At 26.9% G+C, this 20,090-nt stretch overlaps 2 protein-coding genes across 2 annotated transcripts; both read right to left on the bottom strand.

Moving 5' to 3' along the window:
* Positions 1–562: 562 nt before the first annotated feature.
* On the bottom strand, positions 563–2,924 carry LOC114193620 (patatin-like protein 2). The gene is made up of 7 exons (XM_028083489.2): positions 2,654–2,924; positions 2,388–2,569; positions 2,108–2,300; positions 1,783–1,941; positions 1,360–1,665; positions 1,093–1,268; positions 563–830 (listed from the first exon to the last, which is right to left on the bottom strand). Exons 1-7 carry the CDS (start codon positions 2,780–2,782, stop codon positions 761–763), a joined length of 1,215 nt encoding a protein of 404 aa, XP_027939290.1. The 5' UTR covers positions 2,783–2,924; the 3' UTR covers positions 563–760.
* A 9,873-nt stretch (positions 2,925–12,797) lies between these two features.
* LOC114193730 (patatin-like protein 2) lies at positions 12,798–15,141 on the bottom strand. The gene is made up of 8 exons (XM_028083640.2): positions 15,122–15,141; positions 14,868–15,012; positions 14,603–14,784; positions 14,311–14,503; positions 14,044–14,202; positions 13,600–13,905; positions 13,331–13,506; positions 12,798–13,104 (listed from the first exon to the last, which is right to left on the bottom strand). Exons 2-8 carry the CDS (start codon positions 14,994–14,996, stop codon positions 13,047–13,049), a joined length of 1,203 nt encoding a protein of 400 aa, XP_027939441.2. The 5' UTR covers positions 14,997–15,012; positions 15,122–15,141; the 3' UTR covers positions 12,798–13,046.
* Between the last annotated feature and the right edge of the window lie 4,949 nt (positions 15,142–20,090).

The raw sequence follows: 20,090 nt of genomic DNA, 5'->3' as shown, positions 1-20,090 counted from the left end.
AAGGTTAAAAAAAGAAAAGAAAAAGAGAAGAAAAGAATAAGAAAGTGAAGAAGGAAGAAGAGGAGAAGATTGACAGAAGCGACAACAACTTTGACAAAAGAGAGAGGAGTGAAAGGAGAAGAGGATAGATGATGAAATAGAAGAAGAAAAGAATGAAAAAAAAAAATCAAATCATAATATTTACCTAACACTCAAAATTTGTCATTAAGAGAGATAATTGCCAACAGACTTTGATGGTAACTAGTTAATACCGAATTTTGATCATCAATAATTATCGACAAATTTTTCTTAATTATTGTAAAAGTTTTCGACAATTATTTATTATTATTATTATTATTATTATTATTATTTATTTTGGAAATTTTATTTCCGCTTTATCAAACCCTTGCTTAAAATTTGGCTTAAATCACTTTTGGTTTATGAACATGCAACTTTCATTTCCCATTTAATATAGTACCTGTCGAATTCATTTTCAAAACAGTTGTCTATTTAATAATACTTATTTGGAACAATTGTCTATTATTTAATACTTTATTTGGCTAATAAATAAAATAAGGCATGCTTTTAAAATAAAATGAATTTAGGTATAACCCAAAATGATTACATTACAATCCTTTGGTAACAGGAAAACAAAGAAACACAGAGCGTTTACAGCACATGATGCAATACTGTAAAGACACTCAATTTATTGTGACTCAATAACACTATGAAATGGATCATCACTCCAATCATATATCATATTGACCAACCAACAAGTTTTTCAAAAATTCCCATAAGCAGACAATTCAGATTTACGATATCTCTTCTGTTTGGATAGTCGTTCAGCAAACCTGACAAAAAAAATAGTCAAAGTGTTCGTAAAACTGTGATTTGAAGCAATACATTGTTGATAAAACATCGGACATATTTTAACTACTAAATTTTAATAATTTTCTTTTATAACATATGTCATGATTTTTAAATATTGAGAATGAAAAAAAATTACTTAAAAAAATAACACTTAAAATTATAAAAAAAAAATTGTTAAAATTTAATAATTGTAATTTTTATTTTATAAAATATTACATCTGTGTTTAAGATTACGAGATATACCTCTTCAATGCATCTGCATTTGTTTCGCCAGAATCAACAGTTTCATGAACACCAGTCCTCAAGTTAATCTGTGAAACTGGTTTCTTTAACAATTCTTCCCCAACTTGGACGAGACCCTTCAAATTCTTCTCCGTGGCAATGTCAACCGAAGATAATTCCCCAGGTAAAGTATCGTCCTACAAGATTTGAATACAAAGAATTCAAATGAGTTTCGTTTCATTTGCACACACATGATGAGAATCACAGTAGGTATATTTTTGAAAGAACCTGGATTCGGAGATAGTTGTTTTCAGAATGGCGTGCTTGGAAAACGGAGTAGATGTGGAAATCAACCATGTCAGAACTAGCATGAGTGAAGGCGTCGATGAGAGGAGTGCCGGTGGTGGTGGTAACCCAGCTCAACGCACCCCAAGTAGATGCCTCAGCAGCACTGTATTTCATTTCTTGTTTCTGAGCACCCGTTCCCAACGATAGCACCAAAAACCTGTTGTATTGCATCGCTTTCACATTCATCTTTCCGAATGAACCTTCACTGCAGATATGGTTCGACACTTCTGCCATCGCCACCAGTGCCTTCAAAACACCAAATTAACTTATCTATCAGTTTATTATCATATTATATTCTCCTTAATGGCATTGAAAAATGCATAATTAAGAATAATTAATGAGAGTTTATACAAATTATAATACCGGGTTATTTGCTGCTACACCACCGTCTATGAGGTCGAATTTGGAAGTACCATCGGGGGTTTTGGTTTCAAAGGAATGAGCTGGAAGGAAGGTTGGTGCTGCTGAGGTTGAAATGCATATATCAGACAACAACCCATTCAAATCTGGCCTCTTCTTCAACTGTCACATCATAGTAATAATTTCGTTACACAAACAATCATATATATATTCCTTGTTATCTACGAATTTTCTTCAAATGTTGTCTGTTAAAAAAAAAAACTGCAATTTTTATTTTCAAGTGAGTGACTTTTTGCGACCCCATAATAATTTAGAGGGAGAGACGAACCTGGAAGCTGGAAAAGATTGTGGGTTGAAGGGTTTTTATGTCAAATGTTGGGATAACGACGTTGGTTAATGTGTTTTCCAATTTTATGTTCTTGAGTTCTTCCCTAATGAGCTTGTGTAAATACTTGCCGTCGTACTGTGGTCCGGTCAGAGTTCTGCCGTACTTCATCGCCGTTGCGATTAAATTCCAGCTACTGTATTTGGGAAAATCACACGGTAAATTAGTACACAGTGTATTTAGGTTTGAATGATTTGGTACGAAGTTTATGGTATATATTTACCTGCTCTGTGGGAAGATTTTTGGGGAATGCTGAAGGTAGAAGTTCTTAAGATCTTTGGCTTCATACAAGGGTCGGTTCTTTTCATTTGGAGCAGTGAGCATTGCAGTGACTAATCCACCAGTGCTTGTTCCTGCAATCACGTCAAAGTAATCTGCGAGTCTTGCATCAGCACCATCCAGTTTCTGCATATGCACCATTATTAGTTACTTTCCTGCATTAATTCACATATAAACGTTTTCTCTTGGTTACCATAGATTATTAATTACCTGAAGTTCTGATTCGAGGAAAGCAAGTAAAATTCCGGGAATGATTCCCCGAATGCCACCACCATCAATACTCAGCACAGTAACCATGGGTCCATCGTCACTTTTGCTTTGAGCTTGAGATGCTTCCATGGATTTGAATTGATGACTTACTAAGACGAAAGAGAATGAGAGAGATGGAATGAACTGAGCTTAGGAAAGGGCAAAGAAAACTATGAAGTGTTACACAAAGTTACTCAGAAAAATCTGATTTTCATGGCTTAGTTTGATGAGGAGAAGGTGTATATTTATATATAGCTAAACCATGGAAAGAATGAACAAGTTGACGATTGATTATTGCCTTGTTCTTGGCGCGTTGAATTAGTTTTCACGTGACATTACGGTGTTTGATGATCACACGGTAATCAATAAATCTATGAATTAAGATTTTTTTTTTTTTAAACAACTGGTAAAGATTCTATATTGATCCATTTTGATCTTGATCTAGATTATAACTATTTCTTATTCAAAATTTTAATACAATTGAATTTTTTTTTATTAATTTTTAACTTATTTATTTTTATTTAGTATGAGAGTCGGAATTATATTTAGATTTATATTTATAAGAATATTTTGGTCAAGTGGGTGTCTTTTATTTATTGGTATACATCTTATAGCAGAAGAGGTATTTTAAGTTAAATATTTTTTACTTTTTATGTCATGTAAGACTTTGATATAAATGTACGTGAAACGTAAACCTTACGAATTTATATTAGACTTGATTGGTCCTATATAAATTGATGTTGGAATTCAACATAAACTTTGGAGATTTTCCTTCTTTTTAAAATTTATTTCGTTTTGGCTCAAAACAAACATAATGAAGTATTACAAAAAAATTTCCATAAAATATGATTTTCAAATAAAATTTCAGTAAAGAAGTATCATTTAAGATAAAAATGAGTTAAATAAGAAAATAATCTAAATTATTTTGTATAAGCTAAAGAGGAGGATTGTCCTTTATCCTATATGACTTAAATAATCAGTGTATTAATTTAAAAATAAAATAAAGATTTAGACCACTAATTAACTTCAATGAAGAACGCTAAATCACAATCCAATTGGACAGAAATATTTCTCATGCAAAATTACTCACATAAATAAAAGAAGAATGTCATTTGACTTATCGATACAAGAAAAGAAAAATGATGTCGAAATCGCGAAGGAAAAGTAAGAAAGAAGAAGATACTCATAGAGAATATAAGACATTTATGTTGAATTTTAAACTTTCTCATGCAAAATTACTCACATAAAAAAGATTGATTTTTTTTGTAAAAATGTCACGACCCATTTTTTAACCCTTCAAAATAAAATGTTAAATCTATGACCTAAATGAATCTTTTCTCATCCATTAATGATTATCTGAAATTTTAAGTACTTACATAAATAATCAATTATTAACTCGATTAAAAAAATAAATCATAAAGATTCTTCGTAATAAAACATGGGCTCATGTAATTATCCAAAAATTTTAAAAAAATGGATTGTATTTATAGTATTAAACTGATGCCACAGAAACTTTTTTTTTCTTTTATTACCAAGAACAAAACATATAAAAGAATAGATAAACATGGAAATGGAAAAACTATTGACATTTGAAAAAAAAATTCAGATTATTTTAAGGAAAATGGTAGTTTCACAAAATTTGTCTTAACAACTTTGACAAATTACCTATTATTAGATAAAAAATTATTATTTTATTATTTTATTATAGTTAAAAAATAAATAAAAAATTATTTAATTCTATTTATGAAAATTTCGTGAAGTTTGTCCATACAAAAGATTGTCAAAAGATAATTTTCTTTATTTTAAATCGTTTTCACGTGTTACTTATGTTTTTCTTTATGGTGACAGGACAATGAGTAAACGTATGGAATTTTTTATATGTTTTTTTATTATAAGCGTGGAATTTTTTTATACGCTAGCTAATACTAGAATTCAAACCGTACATAGAGAAAGAAAATAATAAGTATTGTTCAACCTTAGGCTGCTAAAAACAGTATCTTTGACCACACAGCTGAATCATTTTGAATGCTTAGGGCAACCCTTGTGTTCTTGTTTTTGCACTACATAAAAGGAAGGTTTTGAGAGTAATTTTTCACATTGTAATCGTGTATTCTAGAAGAGTGGAGAAATAATTCCAAACAACCAAACCCTAAATTCAAAATCTTTCTTAAAGTTGTTGTGTGTTTGGTTCGTCCCTAGATAATTAATTTTCCAACACAAAAATAATAATTAATTATTTTGAACATTTTTATCTTTTAACAGGTAGTGATTTTGTGTTATAAAATCAATGGTTAAATATGTTTTTGTCCATCAAATTTCAGTAAATTTTAGAATTAGTTCTTTTTCTAAATTTTATATCAATTTAGTTATTCATCTTTTAAAATGTGTGAATTTAGTCATTTTTACCAAATTTTGTTAAGTTTATTTGACATTTTAAACGCATTTTATAATAATATTTGAGTTAATATTAAAGCGAGAATGTGTCAAATGGGGTAAACAATTCAAATACTACCTGAAATGTGTTTGAAACGTTAGATAAATTTAACAAAATTTGGTCAAAATAACTAAATCTACGTATTTTTAAAGATGAAGGACTAAGTTGATCCAAAATTTCGAAAAAAAATTAATTTAACTTTAAAGACTTTAATTTGTCTTTCGTTAAAACTTTAAAAATAAAAAACATATTTAACTCTAAAATCAATTCTAATCAATTTTATATCACGCATAACCAAATAAACATTCTGTTAAATATACTATATATACGTGTTTATGTGGTAAATCAAGTTCTTGATTAACTCCACTTATGTTTTGTGACACAAGTTTTTGTTTCAGTGTCTTTTTTTTTTTTTTTTTTTGATAGAGTATGAAGATTACTTATTTCCATAATAATAATAATAATAAAAGAAAAAACTCATCATTAACGACAATAAGTGATATTCATTGTTAATACCTACCATCATGGACTTGAATCAATGACGAGTCAATGAGTCAATGCAAATACCTAAAAAATTGGAATGAAAGTTACAATATTCCAACCATCATTCATTAACTAATTTATTGACTATTATTTTATAAGGCGCGTGCTGGGATAAAGGACTTTTTAATTCTTGTTTTCTGACTTGTTTAAATGATAACTAATTCATTAAATTCTCAAGAATTATTGATTATTGGTTTATATTTTTTCCATCGTACTTTAATTTTATACACAACAAACTGTGAGTTGAAAAGACTAGTAGTCTTGAGGGAAAAAAGAAAGAACGGTTGAAAGCAAAATAAATATTGTTCTTATAACATGCAAGAATAAATGTCTTATCATGTCAATCCATCAAGTTTAATTAATGACTTTTGGTAATTACATCAATTATAATCACATTAGTATAAATAAAGATCAATTTTGACACAAATGTAATCATTTGTAATTTTTTAAAACAGTGATGAATTTAAAAGTATCAATCAAAAATAAAAATAAATAATACTCAAACTATTTTCAAATGGATCTAAATACAATATTATCTCTATCATAATATAAAAAGCAAAATTATATTTCATTTAAATATTTAATAAAATTGATACATAATACAAAAAAGTTTTATGTCCAACACCTCTAATCGGTTTAAATATTATTATGAAATTTCATATAACAAAATTTGATAAAACTGATAATATTGAATTAAAAATATTATATTCATTAATTAAAAAACTGAAATGTATTAAAATTTTGAATAAATATGAATTCAAATTTAAAATTTAAAATTACAATTTACCTATAATTGTCAGTTTTTTTTCCATGTAAAGCAACATTTTCCAACATCTATAGAGTTACTTTATCAAAATAAAGATAACAATAAAATTTCAAAAACAAAACAATATTATCCCAACGGTCATATGAAACAGCTAGAACTAAAATAATGGCCGATTTGAATTTTATGTTTTTTATTAAAAAAAAATATTGAATACATATAACTATATTTGTCGTCTCGTAACAAGTTTTAATTTTAGATACATAACTGTGTAAACATTCGTAATGAACATATTTGACCCCCGAAATAATTTTAAAAAATGTGAAATATAACAAAAAATAGGGTTAAATATGTTTTTGTTTTCCAAAATTTTAGTGAAAATTAAAATTAATCTTTTTTGAAAATTTTAAATCAATTTAATCTCTCATCTTACAATATATGTGAGGATGTAGTCTTTAAATGATATTTCTTTTAAGGTGATTTGATGTTTCATACGCATTTCTTAATTAACATTGCATATAAAATATGTGAAACATGTAAACAAACTAAAATACTATAGTAAAATATGTTTAAAAGTCAAATAAACATAATAAAATATTATTAAAAGTACTAAATTCACGTATTTATAGGATTGAGGAACTAAACTAATTTAAATTTTTTGAAAAAGATTAATTCTATTTTTTATTCAAAATTAAAGTTAAAGGAGTAAATGTTAGGTCGTCGTTCTTCTTAACGGGACACGCTTACCTGACCCACCTGACCCACACTGTCAGGAAGACTTTCGATACTAGGACCATACTGGTACTGCACTCGTCTAAGCCAATATTAATCATCGGTTTTGATACCACTCTCAACCCAAAACCTTCAAACAATGGGTTTATGAGTCTTTATTCTTATATAGTGCTCTACTTTTTCATTTCTGGTAAATGTGGGACTTAGACTCACACTTAGATTCCTATCAGTAAAAATATAGTTAACCATATCAAAAATATGTAAAACTCGTAACAACAAAAATGTGTTAAATTATTCGAGAAAGTATATACTATCTAACCTACATTAAACTCTAATGAAAAAATAACTAAATATAAGAAATTAATCTCGCATATAATACATTTATAAATGTTATTTCTTATATGATTCAATACTTCCTTTTTAACCGAACATATTCTTATTTAGATTTTCAACAATATCAACAAAATTAACTAAACATAAGGATTTCTTTTATAATGATATTATTACGTTATATTTTATATAGTGTGTTAAAATTATAAAATTTAATTATTTTTCTTAATTATCACACTTAAATTTTCAATAATGTCACACATTTATTTAAAATATTTATAGAATTATTATTATGCTATACTTTTTATAATATATTAAAATTATAAAATTATAAAATAATATTGACTTACATTAAAGAATATATGTTTATTAATATATATATATATATATATATATATTATTTTTCATGTTATAAATAAATTATTTTTTCATGCTATATTACCTATATATAATTGGTTATATTATAAATGTGAAAAAAAAACTATTTTTAATGAGTTTATTTAGATTAATAATATAATAAATTCACATAAGTGATATATACTTTTATGTAAAATAGTTTGATAAATAATAGACCAAAAGCACAAGGTAAATTGTTTGAAAGAAACTTTTAATACAACTATAATTATGTAAACTATTTTTTTTTTCTGGAGTATGGGCGTATAGAAACCCAATTCATATGAGATATATAACCCGATAAAGTAAAACCACTAATTACTATTTTAACGCACACGCGTCTTGCATGGTGAGTTTTATTAAAATTAGATAAATACACTAGGCTAATATATATATATATATATATATATATATATATATATATATATATATATATATATATATATATATATATATTTCTTCTTTTTCTGTACTTTAGTCATAATCCAAAGGGTTCTAAATAATTTTGAGTTGATTAATGTGTTTGGATAGATAGTTCTTTCGTAATTTTTAAGAAATTTAAATTATTTAATTTTGAAATATTTTTTAAAATAAGATGATTTAATTTTATAAATTTTAAATTTAATATCAAGATAAAAAGAATACTAAACTCAAAATATAGTTATTTCTATTTTGCATAAGTTATCATCAATAAAAAAAATATTTTTATCAATATTAGTTGAGAAAACGGTAATAAATAATAATTCAAAATAGTTAGTCATGTATCAACCGACATATAATCTTAAAAATATTAATCAAAAGATAACTTATGCAAATTGTTATGGGACTTCTTTACGAAGTCAGAAGAAATCCAAGATCACTAGTTTTGGGATTTTTATATTTTGCTTAAATATAGTTTTTCTTTTTCCTTAATATTATATGAATAGTCTTTTTTATTTTCATTTTAAACTAAATTAGTCTTAAAATTTTTTTATTTTAGTCATTTTTAATCAAATTTTTTGTTAAATTTATTTAAACTTTTGAATTATTATTAATAAATTAATATTAAAATATAAAATTCACACATTTATAAAGTTTGATTATTAAATTGAATTAAAGTTTGAAAGAAATATTAATTATAATTTTACTGAAAATTAAAGACAAAAACATATTTTACCATGTATTTCTATTCACATTTGGATAAATTAAAAACATATAAAATATTATTATCACCTTTTTCATTGGTTTTTCTTGATGGAAAATTATGACAGTAATTAAAAACTTCTTTATTATTATAAGATTGACTTTGCAATAAAATTAGATGAAAAAAGTTGCGGATACTTTTCCACTAACATACATTTAAGAATTATAAAATTAATTTGATGGAATAAAAAAAATGGTAAAAAAATTATGAGTTTAATTCTCCCACAAACATAATATTACTAACAAGGAATATTTATTGATTAAAACAAAGTTTTTTTTTCCTCGAGTCACACAAAAAGACGTTAAAGTAAAAGTAAAAGAGTGATCACTATAACAAAGAATTTAAAAATGATGATGTTTTCAAGTTGAAATTTATTTTAGCAGTAAATTATATAAGTGTGATGATATTTATGTGATATATATTATCTTTATATGTTAACCACAATGATTATATATCCTAGGTTTTTTTATTGTACTAGGTAACTTTTGCTAGTGAAAGTAGATAGACTTGTCTTGTTCTATATAAAGCCAATGTTGTACTTATTTATTTGAAAAAAATTTAGTTGGAAAATAATCCAAAACAAGACATAACTCCAACTTATCCTAAAAATTATCAACATTGTTTATTAAAACTCCCATCAAAATCAAATATATATATAATGGAGCTAAAATAATGGGATGGTGTGCTAGCACACTTATTTATGTATAAATATATACAATAATGCTATTTTTTAACTCATGAATGACAACTTGTGGAAAGCAACTTGTCTATATTATAAGTTTAGGGCACGTGCTAGATAAAATTGTTTATAAAAACTTCTAGAAGGAAACATTAACAGAGTAAAATTAAGTTATATTTAAGTAAAAATATAAAAATTTATTAAATTATGTTTAAGTAAAAAAATTAAAAAAATATGACAAAATTTGTAAAAATTAGTTATGAATAACGTGTATAAAGTTAGTTTATGTTTCCTTGTGGTTCATGTTGTAAAAGTTTATTTAAACATAGTTTATATTTTTTTTTTAAAGGACAACTCATGAACAACCGAAGCTGTGTCCTATGTTTATTGTTTTTATTTATAAGCTTATGATAGTTTCATTGATCATTTTTACAATTAAGAAATACAAATAGCATAGTATACGTACTAACAAAAAGAACATTATTATAATATATTGATACACATTAATTATTGTAAGACAAAAAGATTAGATTAAAATGAAAAACCTTTAGTGCATATAAAACAAGTAATTTATTCCCAACATTATTATATATTTTTTTTATCATTTCAAAAGTAAAATGAAACGTATATAAGAAATTTAAGCAATCGTGTACGTAGTGCAAATGCTCCATTAAGATGACTTTTTTTTTCTTTCTAAGATGTTGTCAATTATATATACTAAAATATCGAATGTTTAAATATATCTTTTACTTCAAATGTTTTACATTTAACTCTTCCAATTTTTTTTCACTTTTTTTGTGTTTGTAAAGTTTGTTTTTGGTTTTAGTCTTTAGTGTTTAATATTTTTAGTTTGTCTAAAATATTAATTTTTTATTTTTCCCTTCAATATATAAATTGTTTTCCTTTTTGTTTCTATTAAATGTTTGTCAAAGAAAATAACCTAACAATATAAAAACCATAAAGAAAAAATAGGACTAAAATAAAATAATAAAAAGTTGTAGATCCAAAAATAAAATACAATAATATTTCAAGAACTGAAACTTGTTATAAGTCTAACATAGACCAGTGATAATATCAGTTTAGAATACATAAATAGATGCAAACCTACCTAATAAAATATATTTGTTGGGATTGAATTAAACTTAAAGTTCATTTTTTTAACATCATATCAAAACTATTCTAGAAAAATTTATTGTTTGTTAGACAAATTGGTTCACCTAGTACTATCAAACTACTAATCAATGTCTAGTTTAATGTATATTATATCGGAAGTTACACTTCTTAACCAAACTTAATTAAATATAACATTGTCAAATTGTATATATTCAAGTCAATAAATTAAAATACACAGTAATTATTATTATTATTATTATTATTATTTATCTTATAGAAATTTAAATACAAATTTTAAAATTAGTTATACAAACTTGTATTCATAAACTTAAAAAACTCGTCGCTTACAATTAACTCTTTCTTTATCAACTATTTTTGTTATCATTAGTAATTTCTTTTATTAATTTTAATTCTGAACTACTTACATCTAATATTATTGTTTTATTATTAGCTAGAGTTTTGGTTAAGTTTTAAAAGAAAAAGTTTATTATCTTTAAATACAGACACTACAACAAGAATAGTCTTAGGCAACAAGAGGTGGAAGCCCAGTGCTCATAATTAACACAGTTAATGCTCGGTGATTTCTTTCCGCACCCCGTAGTTTCCATGTGCATACAATATGTAGTTAAAAGACCAAACTGCCCATCGTTGCCACAATTCATTATCGTCGCCACCCTCTTTCTGTCGGTGCCTTCATTCATTGTCATCGTCACCCCCTTTCTGTCAGTTCCTTATTTCCATTGTTGTTGTTCTTGTTTGTGTGTTGTGTTTGAGATAAACTCAAGGAAGAATGCATTTACGAATTGTGCAATGTAGATTATGTAATTTGAAAATAATTCTTTTTGTAAAAAAATATTTTTAGATTGTACTATTTAAATTTCTTTTCACAAAAAAAAAATGAATCTTACCATTCCGAAGTCAAGTACACCTCGAAAGATTTATGCTATTTTAAGTAAGGAAGAACACTTTCTATTTTATTTTGTTGAACATAATGTTGTATGGGATTTTTTTTTATTTTTAAATTGCTATCATTTATGATGTAAATTGAATTAATATAAAAATACATTTTATTTTATGTAAGTCAGACCTTATTTTAATTTAAAACCAATGATAAATTAATTAGTGGCAACTTAGTTGACCTTGGAAATTAATACCAACGAATTAATGTTTCATAATTTTAGAGTTTCACCCAAGTTTGATTTGAATTTGACTCTAATAATTAATGGTGTCAACTTTTTACCAACAATAAATATATTTTCTTAAAGGTTATGTTTTTCTTCCAAAGTATTAGGATAAGATTATGAGGAAAGTCCAACGTTAAACTTCCCACCTTTTACCATTGAGAGTGCAACTAAGGACGAATATAATTAAGGAAATAAATACAGGCACAACGGTACCTGAATTTTTATCAAAATTAACTTCAAAATATATTAAGGAAATGTGATGAGTAGATGAGAAAAAGTTAAAACAAGATCCATATAGATAAGATATTTTTAGCATAAGGACGAATCATTTTGCAGCCTGTGAATTCTGTGATGAACATATATTAAATGTGGACAAAGCAATGTTATTATCACTCCATTTCTTTCTTTTTCAAAAAAACTCCAAAACCTATACCTTCTTTCATTCAATCCTTACTTAAAATTTGGCTTAATCCATTTCTGGTTTATTAACATGTAATTTTTATTTTTCATTAATAGCACCTTTTAAAGGGTCGATGTATATTCATCTCGTACGTGTTTACTAGTATAGGTTCTAACCTAACTTTGATTTCATATTAGAAATGGGTTTAAGTCTAATTTAATCTCCATAAAACTGACTTATAAAATAAAGATTGCACCTATTTATATATTATGAATTAGTCTTATATCTGGTCTTGTCTGTATATAAATAAAATAAGGCATGCTTTTAAAATAAAATGAATTAGAGACAATATAGTGAACCAAACTGATTACATTGGTAAATGAAAACAAAGAAACACAAAGCGTTTACAGCACATGAGATTTAATATTGTAGGGACACTAATTATTGTGATTCAGTACAATGAATATATCTTCACTGTAATGAACACTACGAAATATAAAGAAAAATATATAAAATTAAGATAAACACTACACCAATCATTTATCATATTGGCCAAGCAACACGTGTCTCGTATATCTTCATCTTTCGAAGATTCCCATTCTACGCAAACGTTTGAGATTTCCGAAATCTCCTCTGGTTGGATAGTCGTGCCGCAAACCTGATATAAAAAAATAGTGAAGTGAAGTGAACGTGAAACTGTGATTCGAAGAAGTTACAACTCAGATATGGATTTCGTTTGATAAAAAATACGTTGTTAATAAAACATTAGTACGATGAACACATGATGTTTTTATTGTATATATACTTTAATTTCTTACACAGTTTTTCTTAAATTCTTTCCATTATCATGTGTGTGTATGAGTAGGGTTTTGATATATATATACCTCTTCAAGGCTTCTGCGTTGGTTTCGTTAGACTCAACAGGTTCATGAATACCGGTCCTCAAGTTAATCTTTGAAACTGGTTTCTTTAACAATGCTTCCGCAACTTGGACGAGGCCATTCAGATTCTTCTCCGTGGCCACGTCCACCGAACCTAAGTCCCCAGTTAAAGTATCATCCTGCAAAATTTGAATATAAAGATTGAACTCATGAGTTTTCATTTGCAAGCACGAGAATCATTGAAGATGTTTATATATATGTTCGGAAAGAACCTGGATTCGGAGGTAGTTTTGTTCAGCATGGCGTGCTTGGAAAACGGAGGAGATGTGGAAATCAACCATGTCAGAACTAGCATGGCTGAAAACATCGATGAGAGGAGTGCCACCGGAGGAGGAAAGCCAACCCACAAGGCCCCATGTCGATGCCTTATCAGCACTGTATCTCATTTCGTGTTGCTGAGAACCTGTTCCCAACGATATCACCAAAAACTTTTTGTATTGCAACGGTTTTACTTTCAAGCTTGCACATGACCCTTCATTGCGGATTTCGTTCGACACTTCTGCCATCGCCACCAGAGCCTGGAAAATGCCAGATTATAACATATCTATCACCTTCTTCTGTTATCGATTAAATTTATACTTGTTAATTATAGTGTTTGTGTGTGTGATTATGTTATGAATGATTAAGATTAGTTCTGAGACTGTATAATACAATACCGGGTTATTTGCTGCTACACCACCATCTACAAGGTCGAATTTGAAACTAGCAGTGCTGGTTTTAGTTTCAAAGCAATGAGCTGGGAGATAGGTTGGTGCTGCCGAGGTTGAAATGCATATATCAGACAACGCCGCATTCAAATATGGCCTCTTCTTCACCTGTGACATCATATTCGAGAGTAATAATTTCGTTAGAGAAAAACAAAAAGCTGCAATTTTTGCTTTCAAGTGAGTGACTTTTTGCAATTGAGAGGAGGAGGGGTGAACCTGGAAGCTGGAAAAGATGGCGGGTTGAAGGTTTTTGATATCAAATGCTGGGATAACGACATTGGTTAATGTGTGTTCCAATTTTGTGTTCCCTAGTTTTTCCCTAACGAGCTTGTGTAAATACTTGCCATCGTACTGTGGTCCCATCAGACTTCTGCCTTTCTTCATCGCTGTTGCAATCAAATTCCAGCTACTGTATTTGGGAAAAAATCACACTGTAAATTAGTACACAGTGTGTATTTAGATTTGAATGATTTGGTACGAAGTTTATGGTGTAAAGTGTGGTATTTACCTACTCTGCGGGAAGATTTTTGGGGTATGCTCAAGGTAGAAATCCTTTATATCTTTGGCTGCATACAAGGGTCGATTATTTTCATTTGGAGCAGTGAGCATTGCAGTGACTAATCCACCGGTGCTTGTTCCTGCAATCACATCAAAGTAATCTGCGAGTCTTGCATCAGCACCATCCAGTTTCTGCATATGCACCATTATTAGTTACTTTCCTGCATTAATTTACATATAAACGTTTTCTCTTGGTTACCATAGATTATTATTACCTGAAGTTCTGATTCGAGGAAAGCAAGCAAAATTCCGGGAATGATTCCACGAATGCCACCACCATCAATACTCAGCACAGTAATCAGTGCTCCATCATCAACTTTGCTTGGAGTTTGAGTTGCTGCCATGGATCTGAATTGATGACTTACTAAGTCAAAGAGAAAGAGAGAGACACACACAGTGAGAAAGAAAGAGAAAGAAAGAGAGATGGAATGAACTTAGGAAAGAGCAAAGAAAACTACTGAACTCTTACACAAACTTATTCAGAAAAATCTGGTTTTCATGGGTTGATTTGATGAGGAGAAACTGCATATTTATATATAAAGCCAAACCGTGTAAAGAGTGAAGATGTTGGTGAGTTTACTTGTCTTGTTTTTAGCGTGTTCAATTAGTTGCCACAAAAACAGGGAAATGGATAATATGTTTCCATGAAACCTATTTAATTGTCGAGAGCTTCAACATTATTTTAGTCCGTTTTCAAACGTGTTACTTATGGTGTTTGTTGGTGTTCCAGGAGTTGGTTTTTTTTTCTTAAGAGGGATTAAACTAGTAAAATTAGGTATAGTTTGTCTAAAACCTCAGTTAAAAACACTTTCAATGAATAAGAATTCTTCACTCACTTCAATCATAATTAAGGTAACCTATATAACATCATCTCCTATACCAAAATCTTAGCACCATGTTAAGTTAATTACCACAAAAACGTCGAAATGGATAATATCTTTTTTCTGTGAATAATATTGAACGTTCAGAACTTCTATGCTGACGTTATTTTTATCAGTTTTCACGTGTTAGTTATGGTTTTTTGATGGTGGGGCGATCAATAAATGTATGGAAGAGTTGATAGAGAATGTAATACTAGCGTTCAAATCATATAGACACAAAAGACAAGAATTACTATTGTTGGATGTATAATAGTAATATTCAAATCATATACACACAAAGTGTTTTGGACCACAGAGATTAATGAGATTGAATGCGTAGGGCAACCTTTGTGTTCCCTTGTTTTTGCAGTGTACATACTAGGAAGGTTTGCAGATCTGTGTTAAAGTCTCTGTTATGAGTTATATATGGTAAATCAAGTTTTGGTTTAACTATACTCATTTTTACTTATGTTTGATTAAAACTCTGCTTTTAACGGTCACATTTTCTCATGTTAGTCATATATACCATATATAAAATACATAAGGGGTGACAATTAGGATCTGGCCCGTCGGACCGGCCCGTAAATCCGCAGAAAAACGCATGGATTAGGTAATGTAAAATATGTTTATTATTATTTAACAAATATTTTGGACACACATTAAAAATTTCACTTTTAAATTTATTAAATATGTATTTTCTTTACCTCAAATTTTATTTTCACTTAGTTTTGATTTATCCCATGAGTATGTCCCATCGGTATTTCTTTCTCGATACAAAAATTTGTCTAAATAGACTATTAACCTTCAACTCTAATATGTATTTATGAGTTTTCATCTTTATATGATACTCAACTTTATATTTTTTTATTTTTTTTAGTGTAAGACTTAAACTTATATTTAAATTTTTAATTTTTTAATGAACAACAAGTTACTTTAAAATATCATATTTCAAAATACTACAAAGGTATTCTTTTGCAATGTAATTATCCATTGTTATAATATTTAGTATAGTTAATTCACCTTCAATTAATTATTAATAAAACCCATTTTTCCTGGACAATATTTTTACTTTGATAGAGTATTAAAATTATAAAAATAAATTATCATAGACGACAAAAGGTAATATTCATTGTTAATAGATGGATAGCAATGAACCATGTGTCAATGAGTCAATGAGAAAATATCTAAATAATTGTGTCAATGAACATTCCAACCACCATAATTAATTATTTTATAATAGCATGACTATTATTTTATGAGGCACGTACTAGGTTAGAGAACTTTATAATTTTCTTGTCTGACTTGTTTAAATTATAATTAATTCATTAAATTCTCAGAACTTTTCAGAGTCTCCTTAGTTATTATTATTGTCACATTCCCACATACCTACTTTAATTTCATACACAATAATTTCAAAAGACTGTAATTATAAGAAAATACTTAGAAAAGGATAAGAATGTCATAATTGCGTTTGTTTCTTTATTTGTCATATTCACGTATGCTCTTCACCACTATTTCAACCACAACTTAAAAGCATAACCATCAAATAGTAGTTGTAAAGTACAAAATTAAGGTTTAATCGTATTATTATTATTTTTTACTTATCTAAAATATTTAGAAAATATGAAATTTAAAAAATTAATTAAATTGTTTTATGTTTAAAAAAATGTTAAATTGAAACAAAATAATAAATACAAGGATTATATTAAGACTTTTCACATTCAATAGTGACATGTGGTACTATTACTGTCACATCACATTATCTCTAACATGTGACACAATGTCAGATTAACACATGATAATTTTTTTTTATTTTTTTCAAAAAAATTATAAAAAAAAATCACTTGCTGACACATGACACATAGTTAACATCGCTAGTGTAGTACTAACGAAAATGATCTAATTGCAATGAATTTTCCAAATTAGTAACTCAATTGAGTCAAATAAAAATGAGAAAACTTATTTGAGATTTCACTACAAAAATGAGAACCTTTATTTATTATTGATGCAATGTATTAATAATTAATTGACAACTTTTTTTTTCTTGTAATATAATTCACTATATATTTTTCTTCTTTGTTATCATTTTTCTATTCACAGTACTTTTAAGAAATTGAATGTAATTTTCATTCATTTATAAACGTTATTTCTAGTGTAAGTACCTTTCTTTAATTTAAAACAAAAATAAATGTTTTAGTATGTAAAAGTTATATATAATGTAAAACTAATTCACTTTTCAATTATCTAAACTATTTTATCTCTATAAAATACAAAGTAAAATAAAAAGTAGTTGTTTCTTATCCTTTCTTTTATTAAAGTATGGGGAATAAAATTTAACAGAATATAAGAAAAGTTTATCTTATTAAGTTTTGGTTTTGAGTAAACTTTTTATTTATTTTTTAAACTTAAGGCTTTTTCCTTATTTTGGTTGCATGTGAGATATTGAATGGTCACATTTGTGATTTGAAACTTTATAGGAATCTTTATTAATCTAGAATCGTAATGATATATTTTGAACGTGAATCAAATAATTGGAGAGTAGGTCAAGTATTTTCTAACTTCCTAATGTATTATATTTTATATAGAATTTGGAAGTTTATGTGGACCTGATTTGTTCTAAAGAACAGAATTTAGGTGCATAATTGAACCTTATAGGATCAATAATAGATTTTGGAGATTAAATGATAACTATTTGGAAAGGATTATGTGATAAAAAGTAATAGTACAAGTGTACATAATTGATGAATAATTTGTTTAAGTAAACCTTTGAGCTTTTGTGATATATAGTTTATTAGTTGAATTGTTTAGTGTTAGTTTGATTTGGTTTTCACCGGTAGAATATTTAAAAGGATAATACAACTTTATTTTTTTTATTTTTTGAAATATTTTAATATGGATCGTTGATTATTAATGTATTTTTATTTCTTGTTTTGAAAAATTATAATTAATATTAAATCACGTAAAAATAGTGGAAAGGAAAATAAATTATTATTTTTTAAATAAATATTTACTATAACTTGCAAGAATAAATGTCTGATCACATCAATCAATCAAGTTTATAAATGACTTTTAATAATTAAATCAATTAAAATCACATCAATATAAATGAAAGATTAACAGAATTATTTTGATACAATATAACCATTTATTATTTTTTAAAGCAGAAATAAATTATAGAAGTACAAATAAATAAATAAATAATACTCACTGGAATTACTTTCATCACGATGAAGATAACACTAATACATCAAAGCATTAAAGACGACATTAATGACACACGTCAAAACAAAAACAACAAAAGCTTAGATAAAGAATCGAGAAACACGAGGATTTCAATATATCCGTTAAAATATTAGGTACATAATTTATTTTTTTTTAAAAAACTTCCAATAAGAGTTAAAAGAATACGCATTTTCGGTAACTTTTATACTACTCTATTTATTAATTTTGATATTTAAACTGTTCCGACAACAAGTCTACAATATGATTAGGATTAATCACTATAAATGTTTTTTTTTTTTCATAAACGGTTAATATTTCGACCATAAGTTCAGTAACAGTATTATGATCAATGCCGCTGCGGTTTTTTGTCTCTATAGACAACAATAATGTTTAGATCACGTTTATAAGGTATCCTACGTTTTAAAGCGTAAAATTTAATTTTCACTGCCTTTCCCAGTCTAGAAAAACGCGGATTTAGATGCACTCAATGGAATTCATAGTTACAGGAAGAAGCCTTGTCAAATAGGGATTTTTTCTTTCGATCATTTTTTGATTGTTAATACACCATATAAGGACCGTTACTACAAAAAGTATTACATACTTGATCGTGAAATATCGATTGTTTATTGAACCTTGTGAATTACGTGAAAGTAGGATATTTCAAATTCGGGAGTCCAAGAGTTTTATAAAACTCTCTTGATGGAAAAAAATATGAATGAAAAATCCCGCTAAATTGAATTGGGTCCATGAATCTATTTGTTTTTAAGAATAAAGTTATATTCTAACGGTAAGTTAGACGACATTCTTAGAATCAATTATTATGTCTATGAGATATTGTTTATCTTAAAACATAAAATTCCGTTCAGACAATAAAATTTTAAAAGACGTTTCAGACAATGAAAGGAGTAAAGAATATTTAACTGTGTTTGACATCGACTCATGTACATAAGGTATATCAAAACAACAAATAATTATACAAAACAACTAAAACTAAAATAAAATCTTAAAATTTTGGACAAAGACAAATTTCAAATTCACGTTAAAATTATATATTAAAATTGTATTTAACTCTTCTTTTATTAATTGTTAATAGTGAAATACTTAATATTAACGTTTTATTTTTAACTAAAATTTTGATTAATTTTTTTTAAAAAAGTTTAATATCTTAAATTTCCAAAATAAGATGTCACAACCAATTAATTACTTATTTATTAACATTTTATATTATAGTTTTGAATTAAATTATAAAACATATTTTCATAGTTTTAAATATTTTATTGAAGTTTCTACGTAATCATCGAGTAATTTGAGTTTACTAAATTATTAAAACTTTTTTAAATGAAATCACAAGTTATC

This window comes from Vigna unguiculata, chromosome 8 (assembly GCF_037176805.1).
Source record: "Vigna unguiculata cultivar grain cowpea cultivar isolate G323 ecotype 2 chromosome 8, ASM3717680v1, whole genome shotgun sequence".
Classification (NCBI taxonomy): Eukaryota; Viridiplantae; Streptophyta; class Magnoliopsida; order Fabales; family Fabaceae; genus Vigna; species Vigna unguiculata.
The sequence above is the reverse complement of the archived record's forward strand: the minus strand, read 5'-3'. Positions and strand labels throughout refer to the sequence as shown.